General features: G+C 41.5%; 1 protein-coding gene across 21 annotated transcripts in view; it reads right to left on the bottom strand.

Moving 5' to 3' along the window:
• Positions 1–14,420, bottom strand: part of NFASC (neurofascin) — a 129,123-nt gene that overhangs the window by 65,647 nt on the left and 49,056 nt on the right. For 16 of the 21 annotated variants that reach the window (XM_075853758.1, XM_075853755.1, XM_075853754.1 and 13 more), the window contains 5 exons: positions 9,165–9,206; positions 4,819–4,955; positions 2,964–2,981; positions 603–708; positions 284–480 (listed from right to left, as the gene is read on the bottom strand). In XM_075853758.1, coding sequence (XP_075709873.1) covers positions 284–480; positions 603–708; positions 2,964–2,981; positions 4,819–4,900 — 403 coding nt within the window. In that variant the 5' untranslated portion in view covers positions 4,901–4,955; positions 9,165–9,206. The remainder of the gene's footprint in view (positions 1–283; positions 481–602; positions 709–2,963; positions 2,982–4,818; positions 4,956–9,164; positions 9,207–14,420) is intronic. The other 5 variants (XM_075853757.1, XM_075853761.1, XM_075853771.1 and 2 more) reach the window with 1 other exon arrangement.

The raw sequence follows: 14,420 nt of genomic DNA, 5'->3' as shown, positions 1-14,420 counted from the left end.
TGTCTAAATGACAATTAAAAGGAGACATACCCTTTAAGAAAGAAAACTGACCTTTGTAAACATAATTTTATGTAGCAGCATTTGCAACACTCAAATCCACTGCCTGATACAACCATATCCGCCTGCCCTGTATACATATCATTGTATGTCATAAGCTCCTGGTTTTTCTACTCGAAATGTTTGCGTTTAGTTTGTCAGCACCCAGATGATGTACCATTGTAATTAAAACTGGTTCCTCTACTACATTTCCCAGCTTTACAAGGAGTCCAACCTGGGTACTTACTTGATACTTGCAGTAAAATCTTGTTTGAAAGGGCTGTTCCATGCCGATTGCGAGCAAAGCACTGATATTCCCCTTCGTAGTCCTCCGGTCGTCCACCCCCATAAATGTCTATGACAAGGGTCCCAGACCGCCTGCGGAATGAGACTTTTGGATCTTTTGCTACGTTATAAAATTTCCCATTCCGTGTCCATGTAAATCTAAGGGAATAAAATATTAAAATATATTGCTAAAACACATAGAAAGATACATAGAAGTATAGTAACGTTACAGATTTTATCATATAAGTGTATAATTTGGTTTTTAAATGTAGTTTACTTACGTTGGATATGGGTTTCCCGTAGCCTCACATTCAATGATGATGTTATCGCGTGGGTCAACAATATAATTTTTTTCAGACTCCTTGGTGATAGTCGGGGGCTGATACACTGAAGAAAGGTGAAAAGAGAAAGCTTTGGTCTAATTGTCTCCATTGTTAACATGAGATAGTGAGACGACATCACTGAACATGCAGGCAGTTACCTAAAGCACAAGTACAACTACCGGTTAGGCTTGCCTAACGGGCAGAGCTGGACAAATCCCAGGAGCCAGGTACCCAATGCACCTAGAAATATGCTGCGTCACCTAGCTTTTTGGGATATTTTCTATTTAATTCTATTGGAGTTTTTATTGCCTAATAAAAATGATACTGCCACCTGGAATGGTCTAACTAGCTCCTAAAGTCTACAGAAATTTGTGCACCCCTGATCTATGGATATATTAAAAAGCGGGCCAGACATACCGCCTGTGCAGCCGATGCATTTGCTCAGGGGTCCAAAAGAGTTAAGTGGGCCCTCTCTGCCACAGTAAGTCTAGGAAGCAAAAGCTAACTAAGCGGCCTGGAGTATGAAGTCATCAAAAAGTATGTAAGCTCTTAATTTTCAATTTTTATTTAATCTTACTATAAAAAAAATACTACTAGAAATACCACATAAGGTCTGACAGCAGCAATGGTTTAGGTATAGGCTGCTCCTTTAGGGGTAATACAGTCTAGGTTGTAAAAAAGGTTTAGGATAACTGGTGGATATGAGCTACTATCCCTAGTTATCCTTTTGCTCTCTTTGAATGGCAGAGCACACGTCCCAATCCCGCAATCGTTGCCTCTTGCATTCCCTATATCATTTGAGTAAAAACTAGCACACGGCCCTTTTTTGTATATATGAACTAGTATAGAAAACCCGTTACACCGGTTTGCCAGCAAAAGGAATGCAGTGGTCTCTTAATATATATATAAATGCTCCCCATAGCTGCCCCCACACGGTATAATGCCCCCCATAGCTGCCCCCACAGTATAATGCCCCCCATAGCTGCCCCCACACAGTATAATGCCCTCCATATCAGCTCCTCACACTGTATAATGCCCCTCATAGCTGCCACCACAGTATAATGCCCCTCATAGCTGCCCCACACAGTATAATGCCCCCCATAGCTTTCCCAACACAGTATAATGCCCCTCATAGCTGCCCCTCAGTATAATGCCCCCCATAGCTGCCCCAACAGTTTAATGCCCCCATAGCTTCCCCCACACAGTATAATGCACCCCAGAGCTGCTCCACACAGCATAATGCTCCCCATAGCTGACCCCAGAGAGAAGAATGCTCCTCATAGCTGCCCCAACAGTATAATGCCCCCCACCCTCCCATACACAGTATAATGCCCCCCACCCTCCCATACACAGTATAATGCCCCCTACCTCCCATACACAGTATATAGCCCCCATATTTACAGACCAAATAGAAAAATAATATCATACATACTTACCTATCCCGTTCCCATGATGGGTGGAGGATCCTTTGTCTCCTCCGCACTGTGCTAAATGTGCTGTGAGCGGCTCGGAGAAGGCAGGCGCGATGTAGTGACCAGGGGCGTAACTAGGAAAGACTGGGCCCCATAGCAAACTTTTGACTGGGGACCCCCCTCCCCTGGGTGTCACACAACCCCCCCTTGTAGATAACGCCATACAGCCCCCCCTGTAGATAACGCCATACAGCCCCCCTGTAGATAGCGCCATACATCCCCCAGTAGATAACATCCTACAGCCCCCTGTAGAGAACACCATACAGCCCCCTGTAGATAACGCCATACAGCCCCCTTTGTAGATATCTACAGAGGGGGCTGTGTGGCGTTATCTACAGGGGTTCTGTATGGCGTTATCTACAGGGGGGCTGTATGGCGTTATCTACAGGGGGGCTGTATGGCGTTATCTACAGGGGGCTGTATGGCGTTATCTACAGGGGGCTGTATGGCGTTATCTACAGGGGGGGCTGTATGGCGTTATCTACAGGGGGGGCTGTATGGCGTTATCTACAGGGAGGGCTGTATTCTTATCATAATCAATGTCTTTAGTTCTAAACTGATCAGTTTTGACGGAAATAATTTTAACCGATAATGGTCCAGATAATGAACAATACTGGAACACCGATCAGGGCTAACCTTTCTGTCTATGATAACCTTTATTTCTATCACCGTATATACAAATATCATACTCTGACTGGATTTTTGTATTCGGTTTCCTCGGTTTCGTGTATGTAACTCTACGGCATTGCATGCTCACAGCATATTTATTAGATTAAGCTAACAAGCCCATGTGCTTGGGAAATTTAATGTTAGCTAGAAGCATATCAAACTGCTGAATGAAACTTACGGTCGCGTTCAATGGTTGCTGTTAGTTTCCATGAGAGCAAATGGGAAGTTGGAGAAGAGACAAGGTTAGCGAAAGGAAAATTACATTTAACAAACAAAAAAAACAAACACGCAAACTATTATGAAGAGTCTAAATACATATACTCTCCTCTACAGGGTTAGGGTGTCCTTAGACAGGATTATATGTCGGATATGTACGAGACAATACACAAAGTTATATTATGATTGCGGTTCATGTGGCTTTTATGATATTAGTATCACATCATCAGTTTATGGATTGCTACCAGTATTAGAGATTTTATTATTTAACAACAACGTTAAACAGAGATGTATATATTTAACTGTCCATGGCACAAAAAATAAATGTATTTTATGACATTTTATCTAAACCTGTGTGCTGTATAAATAAATGCTTCCTCTGCAAGATATTAGGCCCCATGCAGATGACCGTAGTTTTTATTCGTAATTACGGATCCGTAATTACGGATAATCTGCCGATCCATTCATTTCCATAGGTCACGGACACCTTTCCGTATTTTTATGGATGTGTGTTCAGGCCGTAGAAATGATCCACAAAATATAGAACATGTCCTATTCCTGTCCGCAACTGCGGCATGGACTCGACCATAGAAGTCTATGGGTGCGTGCAAAATTGCGGACGACTACGGAAGTGCATCCGTAGTGGTCTGTAATTGCGGAAGTGTTGTTATGCGACAGCAGGGGATTCTCCAAGAAAGTGGTGCCTGTGCAATCATGTGTCCTTTTCAAGGGGTTGGGACATGTTGGTAACATCATTTGTAGCCTCTCTTTTTTTTTTTGTCGGACTGTATTTGCGGACAGCCTGCGAGGTATGCGCATGACTTGCGGATGACTACAGTTCCATGTTTGAAGAGAGTAAAACAAACTACGGTCGTGTGCACGAGGCCTTACATGATTCAATAGGGGGTGAATAGATTTATATGGAAAATAGGGTGGACCATGTCGCTCCATACAGTCCTCCCAGTAGTCACAATCTGGAGGAAGTAGACTAGGTAAACCTCAGACATCACAAATTCCCAGGATGTCGGGTGAGTATGTATTTGGGATGTGAGCGATCGGTCCAAATTTACCCATCTTTATTCTCTAGTACTAGTATTCGCAGGATTTATGATTTGCACAATTTACTGTACTCCTTTTTGCAGTATTAACTTGCATTAGAACCATAATACAAATATGTAAATAATTATAAACGAATGTCTGAAAAAGCGTTTTCTGAAATCAGTAATAGAAGCCAACATAAGTGCAGAGGACCCATTGTAATGTGCTGCTGTCCAGTGCCAGGTATGTTTTACACTACCCTTCTCATTGTACAGCTTAGTGACTGAACCTCTGAGATGTTCTCAAGTTCACGTCGTCATGTAACGTCTAGATGTCTAGAGATCCTGCCTCCATGTCTTGTGAGGGGGAGGATGACATTACAAAGTGTCCCCAGAAAGAGGCAGCTGCTCAGTTTATTCTGAACTACCACCCGCAATGTTGGGCAGAGTGAGTCCTCATTGTGTAAGTTCACTAGTCACCAATGGAGCCTAAACATGACTCAAGCTATTGTATGGGGGCAGTGGTGGATGCTAAGAGCCACAGCTGCTTCTTAAAGCCCATCTGCACAATGTGGATTGCTTCACGTTCCCTCTAAGACAGGACAGGTAAAAGATTGGTCATGGATCCATGAACACGAATTACTAGGATTATAGATAGCTGATTAAAAATGGTACATCCGTCCATAAAATGACCAAGATATATCTTTCCACCCATAAATAATGGGGACAAAAAATAACACTTCATTGAGAGACCTCACAATCTATTTCCTTTAAACTTACGGTCCTGAGGAACTTTAATAGCATAGACCAACTGGAGAAGTGACAGGATAAATGATATCCATAAACCAGGGTGAGACTTCATTTTGTTCCTCAGGGTATAGGGTGAGTGAGCCTTCTTTCTCCTCTGCAGAGCAGATCTGCAACAAAAGAAAAAATATATATTAATACCAACATGGTGCCTATACAGGAGCCATATTCTGATTGGATAAATGTATGTTGCAGTCCGTCAGTGTGTCAGTTTCACATACTGTAGCTAATAAGTCATGGGCATATATGACCAGCTCCAAAAGGGTGTCAAGATTGCTGGGTCCTGCTTTATTTTAGGAGAATGATAAAAGGTCCCGAGTCAATGTAATTGAGATATACATCCGATATAACGTGATAAATCCTATATGAGAATACATGTCCTGATACCTGTATGTTAACTTTTAAAGTACGAACATTTAATTTACTGCTGCATGGTGTAAATGGAATAAAAAATACATACAGTCATGGTATATCACAACCTGGTCCTGGCCTTTTTCAGACAAACACAGTAGGAAGAGAAGTTAAATTGTGCATTAAGAGTCCATTACGATCTCATTGATTCCCATTCCCTGCCCCTCTAATTTGCACAAGTTTAACATACAGCCTCAGGCCGTGCTCTGTGCCCATCTGCTGCATACGTCACAGCACTTCCCCCACCTCTGTGGAGAGTGCTATTGTGGTATAACCCCGGAAGTTCATCTGACCATTACAGCAGACCCACATGCAAGATGTCACATATAACAAAAGGCAGGTATTGTGTGACACTAACCTGACAATATCTCTAGGTGAGAAGTCGAACTCTCTTACTTATTATCAAATGTCACTTAGGCAAAAGAAGCACGAATAAACGTTATCTTATCATACATCACAAGGTGGTTCAGATAGTGTAGGTGCCATATACAGAATAAAAACAGACCTCATCTTAAGATTAGTGCTTGCCCATCACCTCAATACCCAACATCAGCTTCACATAACAGCAAAAATATGTTAGTAAACATTTTGGAACCTATACATTCCATATTAGGTACCTATCCATACAAGTAATTTCATACTGGCTTAAAGCAGATCTGTCATGAGACTATGCAGCCCTATTAGTCAAAACAGCAAAAAAATACAACAAGAGCTATCAAGGGATACAGCAAACTCCTGTAGTTATTAGTCCGGTGTATTCATGAGCGCTCCTCCATGTAAAACACCAGACTGATAACTATGATTTCGCTGTATTCTGTGAGCCTGTTGGAATTAGGCTTCGTTCAGATCTGCGTCAGGGCTCTGTTCATGGGTTCCGTCTGAGCTTTCCATCAGGGAAACCCATGAACGGAACCCTGACTGAAACAAACGGAAACCTATGGATTCCGTCGTCGACTGCGCTATTCAGTCCGTCAAAATGATGGAACCTTTAAACAACGGTGACAAACGGAAACCGTTTCCACCAGATCCGTCACCATTGAAATCAATGGTGATGCAAACGGAAAACTATGTTTTTTTTTTGTTTCAGTCAGGGTTCCGTTCATGGGTTCCCCTGACGGAAAGCTACGACGGAACACATGAACGGAGCCCTGACGCAGATGTGAACAAAGCCGTACCTGGATTTCTGCATTGAAAACTAATAAAATGTGGTCGGATTGTTATCAGAGTTACAAGATGGCTTCATTCACATCAGGGCTAGGGTCCCGTTCCGACGGAGCTGTCCGTCGTTCCGTCGGAGCTTTCCATCGGAACGGGACCCTGACTGACACAAACGGAAACCAAAGGTTTCCGTTTCCATCACCATTGATTTCAATGGTGACGGATCCGGTCCCGGAAAGCTCAGACGGAACGGGACCCTAGCGCAGATGTGAACGAAGCCATAGACAAACACAATCTAACTAAACAAATAACACACACAGACACACAGTTGGGCCCTGTTCACACAGAGTTTTTTGCAGGCAGATAATTCTTCCTCAAAATTTCTTCAGGACCTGCCTGCAAATTCTTGCTGCGATTTTCGTGGCGTTGCCGCGGCCAAAACATGCAGCAAGAAACGCTTTTTCTGCCTCCCATTGAATTCACTTTCCTATGCGGTTTCCACGTCAAAAAACTCTGTGCGAACTAGGCCTTGTACTGTTCATGTATTTTTTTTATGTATATTGAATAAACACCCACAGTACACAGAGGAAAAAATAAGTGAACCCTTGAATTTAAAGGCCATGTACACTTTTGAAAAAGTGGGGGTTTTTAAAATAAAAATGTCTATCAGTGTGTTTGGTGCAACTTTCTAATTACGTTTTATTAAAGATTATTTTTGAGATACAGCTGCTTTGTATCCTCTATACAGAGCAGTTGTATCTAGTGCTGAAACCTGTATCCGTCAGATCAGCGGCAGGAAAGCAGCCCAAACCATGATGCTTCCTCCTCCATGTTCACAGTTGAAATGAGGTTTTGGTATTGGTGTAAACTATCCTTTTTTTCTCCATACATGGCATTGTGCATGTGTGCTAAAAAGATCCAATTTTGTCTCATCTGTCCATAGAATTTTTTACAGAATCATCCTAGAACAACTAGGTGGTCTCGGGCAAAATTGAGACAGGCCGCACAGGCTTTTTAGGATAGTGGCTTCCTTTGTGGTGTCCTTCCATGAACACCATTCTTGTTTAGTGTTTTTAGAATAGTGAACACATGAACAAAGGTTTTCGCAGTTTGTAGACTCTTCAGTAGATCTTTTGCTCTTACCCTTGGGTTCTTTCTCACCTCTTTTAGGATTGTGCTCTTGGAGTGATCTTGATCAGACACAACAGTCCTGAATTTACTCCATTTGTAGATAATTTGTCTAACTATGGATTGATATACACCCAGGTCTTTATCAAATTTTTGTAGCCTTTCCTAGCTTCACGCGTCTCTATAACACATCTTCTGAGGTCTTTTTAAAGTTGTTTGCCTTAAGGCATGGTTTACACTAACCAATCTTTCATGAGAAGAACCGATTTGTCAGTAACCAGGCTTAGTGTTCCTTTACTTAATATGCATAGCACCCGTGAAACCCACACTTCCATTATCATCTCCCTAATTGAAACAACTATTGCCAATTAGCTCTTGGAGAAGTCATTAAGACAGGGGTTCACTTACTTTTTATCCGTGCATTGTGGATATTTGTGTGTTATTACTTTAGTTAAGATTGTGCCTGTCTATAATTATTAGAAATCAATGCATCAATCCAGGTCATTTCTGTAGGTTTTTAGTGCCTACTAGCAATGGAACTCTCCAAGGTACCAAGAGAATTTGAATAAAATGGAAGTTCACCTTGTACACAGAACTGGGTAACTTTACAGATCAGTTTAAATGAAAGGTTTCTGTAATATACTTTAGTTATCTATTTATTAAAAAACATGTTCATTCTACGATTTGTTCAGATTTGTTAAGATTGTGAGGAACACCTAATATGTAAATTATTACTCAAGGTCATGTGATGTATTGTAGTAAACTTTTCACAAATGTATTTATAAAAAATTTTAACAACTTTGGAAACCATTTTTCTAAAAACTTGTTTTATTATCCCATGAAGGTACTTTTATTTTTCATCCTAGTTTTTAAACAATAATTCTTTATGTTCTCATATGCTCTTAATTCTGCATGAAGTAATATATATAGTGTAATATATAGCAGTAAAATTTATTTTTTACTCTAAAGAAAAACTTGCAACTGCTGTGCTCTTCATAGTTACCCCATGATGTGTAAAAAGTGAACCTGAACTTTAAGGCTGGGTTCACACGACCTATTTTCAGGCGTAAACGAGGCGTATTATGCCTCGTTTTACGCCTGAAAATAGGGCTACAATACGTCGGCAAACATCTGCCCATTCATTTGAATGGGTTTGCCGACGTATTGTGCAGACGACCTGTCATTTACGCGTCGTCGTTTGACAGCTGTAAAACGACGACGCGTAAATGGACTGCCTCGGCAAAGAAGTGCAGAGCACTTCTTTGCCACGTAATTTGAGCTGTTCTTCATTGAACTCAATGAAGCACAGCTCAAGATTTACGAGCGTCTCAGACGGCTCGCAAAATGCGAGGAGGAGCATTTACGTGTGAAACGAGGCAGCTGTTAACAGTCTGTCTTTTCACACGTAAATGCCTCTCATCGTGTGAACATACCCTAAGCCCTCATGCTGAATGACAGTCAAGTAGACCAAAAAAGTAATAATGTTTGTGGGTAAAGAACCACAACGCAAGACACATCTAGTGAAATACATTTTCAAGATAGCCTTTAATTCAATAAAGTACGTAGACATTTTCAAAGACATGGACGCAAGAATCAATTTCTGTAAAGTATTGTTGCCTTACCTTTACAAGTGTCCCTCTTCCCTTTGTAGACTTTGTTTCAATCTGCAAGAGAAGATATTATTAATAAGTAAGCTTCATCTTTCTAAGAATTGTTTTCTTAAAGGGGTTGTTTCAAAAAGACTTATTAGGACATATGGATGTCATAGAGTGGGGCCCTCTTATCTGGATCGCCCTCTATGAACCAGCACAAAGAGCAGCTCTGGCAGATCCGTTCTACCATGCACCAACGCGGCCATTGATTTAAATGGCCGCCACATAATGCTACATGAGTGGCCAGAGAGACGGAGACCCCTGGCGAACATGCTTCATTTTAAAAAGAGGTTGTCTTAAGATGGGGACCAAAATATCAGTGTTCTGCACGTTTCAGTATCTGATAGTATTGCTAACCTTATCAATAGAATATATTATATCCTTGATATTTGAGGGGTTTCAAAAATATATTCTAGGACTTTTAATGCATAATAATAATAATAGTTTATTCAAACAACCCTACTTTTGGGTCACTTGGTGGCTGAACTTGTTCACATATAAAAAGAAAACCAAAATATATAAACTTATACTTTTTTATATTTTGGGGATAAAAATCTGAAATGGTCCATAACCCAAAACAATATACCTAAGAACAATAGAAAATCCATCAAGAACAAGAAGGTAAAGGTTGTAGAGAAAGACAAGTTATTGTATACAACAAAAGTTAAAAGCAGGCAAGCGAAGATAGTAGTAGACAGCGGCAGTCTCATAGGTAACAGATATGCCTCCTATCTGGCTAGAAGTCGTGGCGCAGCAAACGTGTGGGGAAATAAATAATCCATTCTGCTTTTCTATTCCGTTATATACAAGTCGCATTGAACACTGATAACGTGCAGATACTTTACGTGTATATATATGGTTATGTTCGCACCGGTCGGATTGGCCTTTTGGCAAATGAGACAAAAATTAACTGTAGGATCTGCGCAGAAATCCGAGGCTCTTCTCGGATTTCTGCCCTGGATGTGCAGTTTGATGTGCATGTGGAAAGGCACCAGATTTAAATCTGGGTGGTAAGTTTCCATCACGTTTGCGAGAGAGATGGATTTCCCATTAAAGTTAATGGGAGGCAAATTTCGTGCAGATTTCAGTGCAGAAATCTGCATGAATTTCAGAAAGTGTAAACAGGGCCATACACTATGCGTGTAGTAATTTAAATAAAACAAGTCTGGATATTAGACAGAGTAACTGATCAGATCTGACAGTATAGACATAACAGTAAGATCTCATTCATTGCATTTAAAGGAGAGCTACTTGAAGTAAAATATAAAAAGCAATAAAAAACATAACTATTTCTTAATACTTTCCTTCTAATCTGAATTCTTAGTGCTGGAAGATACAAGTCTGAGCCATAGGACTCATACACACTGGCACAGAGTTTTTACCGCAATACATGTTGCATGCAGAGCTCCTTTTGCACAGAGCCCCCCGTGAACTGCCATACAGGCTCCTCCAGGCTCCATATCTACATAAGTTACCTACAGGGGCATTTAAAGTGTGCGATAATTTTAATTTAGTCTACTCCATATAGAGTCAAACGGAAAAAAAACACCGGCATACGGGGGTACAGTAGAGGGCTCATGAACATAGCAGCCCCATTGCTTTGTGTAAAGTAGAGTCATAATACAACCGTGTGCACAAGGACTTTAAAGGCGTTGTGAAGGCACCGGACTACTGATGAACTAGGATAGGTCATCAGTATATGATCGGTGGGGGTCCGACACCCGGACCCCTGCACCAATCAGCTTTTCCGGCTGCGTGCGGGCACCGAATGTTATTGCACAGTATGCAGTGTTCGTAGCCAGAAGCAGATGGCTTCGTACACTGCATAGCGGCCATACTACAGAACTGCAACTCTGCTCCTATTCACTTAAATAGGAGCAGTACTGCAGCTCGGCCGTTAATCTGTGACCGGAGTCATCCGCAACCGCATGGACGTCTGGTGCCCAGATGCCGCTAATTGGTGCGGGGTCCGGGTGTCAGACCCCCACCCATCATATACTGATGACATATCCTGTGAATAGGTCATCAGTAGTCCGTGCATGGACAACCCCTTTAACCTCTGTGTCCTCAAGACCATATTTCTGATTTCAGTGTTGTCACACTAAATTGTATAATTTCAAATCATAATCATCCTCTTCACATCAATATCCAACATATCTGTACAATTGAGGCCTGTTAAGATGTGGGCATTGATGGGTGGTAACCGAAATGTGAGCAGTAATGCAGTTTCAAGTTAAAGGGCTGTAACAAACAATCATACCACAACATAGGTAAATGATGCCCCACTGGCATTCATGGAACGCCTGTGGTGCAAGCATGTGTGGTGTACAGCCCAGATACAAACGGCAGATAACTGGATAGGGTTCAATGCTTTCCCCAGGCTAACTATTGGGCAAGAGGAGTCCCCTATGCTGTGTTCTGCCTGGTCACAGAGAACAGGTCAGCTCTGTTTTGACAGTATCTCAGTGCTCTATTCTGCATAGAGATAAGAAGTAGCTCAGAGTGGCGCCTCTCCCTGGTGCCTCCACTCAAAGTAAATTACTGCTAGAAGAGGACAGTGCAGTACTGGAACCTGGAGGGTTTATTTCTTGAAAACACGGCCGCTATACATTGGTCAGAGCCTTCTGCTTCCGGCCCCACTGATCTGTGCAGGGTCCCGATGTCGGACCCCCACCAATTATATACTGATGATCTATCCTGTGGATCAGCAAAAAAAACAGCTCCCAACCTGGACAACCCCTTTAACCCCTTTTAGACACAGACAATTTTTGTTTTTATATTTTAGTTTCTCCATTGCATTCGGAGAGACATAACTTTTTTCTTTTTCCATCGACATAGCCGTATGAAGGCTTGTTTTTTTGCGGTATGAGTTTTAGTTTTAATGGTACCATTTAATGAGCCATATAATGTACTGGGAGACTGAAAACAGGTTATTCGTGGGGTGGAATGGGAAAAAACAGCGATTCCGTCCTTGTTCTTTGGGTTTCGTTTTTTTGACGGTGTTCACCGTGCGATGAAAACTACATGTTAACTTTATTCTGGGGGTCAATATAATTACAGTGATACCAAATTTGTTTTTTTTCATGATGTTCTACTTTTTACAATGAAAAAACTATTTGTTCAAAAAAAAATTTATTTGTGTCGCCATATTGTCACTATGCTTTCTGTTTGAATAAAAAATTTCCTACGCCGTTCACCCGGCAGCATAAATTTGATATTTTACTAGTTTAGACGCAGCGATACAAATGATATTTACTTTTTTTGTTACTTACATACTTTTTTGTGAAAAATGGGAAAATACATTTGAAACTTTGTTATTTTACATTTGTTTTTATATTTTTATAAATGTTATAAAACATTTTTTTACTTTTTTCTAGTCCCCTAGGGGACTTTACCATGCAATCATTAGATCGCTTATGCAATACTACTATTAAGCCTTGTATTCGCTATTGAACGCAACATCCGAGGGGTTGATCCAGACCATTGCAGGCGGGTGTCAGCTGTCTAGGGTAGGGTAGCCTTCCACAAGCTTCTCACAATAAGTTGCTGGAATTTTGACCCATTCCTCCTGACAGAACTGGGGTAACTGAGTAAGGTTTGTAGGCCTCCTTCCTTGCGCATGTTTTTCAGTTCCGCCCATACAATTTATAGAAGATTGAGATCAGGGTTTCGTGATGGCCACTCCATTACCTTCACCTTGTTGTCCCTAAGCCATTTTGGCGCAACTTTAGAAGTATGAATGGGGTCATTGTCCATTTGGAATACCCATTTGTGCCCAAGCTTTACTTCCTGGCTTATGTCTTGAGATGTTGCTTCAATATTTCCACATAATTTTCCTCCCTCATAATGCCATCTATTTTGTGAAGTGCACCAGTCCCTCCTACAGCAAAAGCACGCCCACAACATGATGCTGAAACCCCCATGCTTAACGGTTAGGATGGTGGTCTTTGGCTTGCAAGCCTCTCCCTTTTTTCTTCATACATAACGAAGGTCATTGATAGGTACTAACCACTGCATCTACGGAAAAACCTCACAAGACCCGCTGTTTTGGAGATGCACTAAAACAGTCTACTAGTCACCACAATTTGGCCCTTGTCTAAGTCGCTCAAATCCTTATCCTTGCCGCTTTTCCTGCTTTCAACACATTAACGCATCCCTACATAGACTCTAGTCTATGGGGGATGCATGATATTGCGTCGCGCAGCGCAGAGCACGGATGTACCTTGGACGTGAATAAGTCAGAGATGCGCAACGCCCGTGTGAATCTAGCCTAAGCGACATAAGTGAGATTCATGGTGTTATTTGTCTTCCTGCCAGAGCTTGCGTTGCATTCAATTGTCATGTAATGTGTAGATACTGTAGCGTTAAGTGTGTGCTTTCACATGCAAATGCCTTTTTAGACAATAAACCCCCTTCTGACGCCAAACTAGTCATGCTTTGCATAGTACACAAATATGGAGTATGTATGTAAAATTAGGCAAATACAGATTCTTGAGAAAGACATACAGAAGGACGATAGATGCCAGTGAATGACACACAAGGAAATAAATTAGCAAATTCAGTAATTTGCAGCTGTGATTTACAGTATGGGAAGTGGCAGACGAGTAGACGTGTCAGTGATGTTCATAGCTTCAGGGACACATTGCTCGCGCACTAGGTTTATTTTTACATTCTCATCCCCCAGGTTCTGTCAAATGAAAGGCTTCTCCTTATCAGTTGCTTTTAGAACCTAAAGTTAAAACATCCTGGCATCCATCACCACGTATTATCATCACAAAGAACAAGCTCCCCTCCAGGAAAACACCTTTAATATATGTCATAACCTGAAGAGTAAACTGCAGATAAACGGCTCTTCTACCAAAGGGAAGACGACCCAGGTTAGAATAGAACATTCTTCTGCCCGGCTTCTGCATTAACTCTAGGAAATGCCAGCGTATACTGCCAGGGTTCCTATGGTGGAGGGAATATACATCCAATCATACAATACACAGTAGAAATGTAAAACTGAATAGATTTAGAGGCTTTGAAGACTTTTTATTTTGTTTTGACTAAAACAATGTATTAGGCCCCATGCACACGAACGTAAAAACGCCCGTAATCACATAATTATGGGCCCATAGACTTCTATTGGCCACGGGTACCTCCCCGTATGCTTACGGGAAGGTGCCCGGGCCGTTAAAAATGATAGAACATGTCCTATTTTAGGCCGTAATTACGACACGGGCA

Source organism: Rhinoderma darwinii, chromosome 2 (genome assembly GCF_050947455.1).
Source record: "Rhinoderma darwinii isolate aRhiDar2 chromosome 2, aRhiDar2.hap1, whole genome shotgun sequence".
Lineage (NCBI taxonomy): Eukaryota > Metazoa > Chordata > Amphibia > Anura > Rhinodermatidae > Rhinoderma > Rhinoderma darwinii.
The sequence above is the reverse complement of the archived record's forward strand: the minus strand, read 5'-3'. Positions and strand labels throughout refer to the sequence as shown.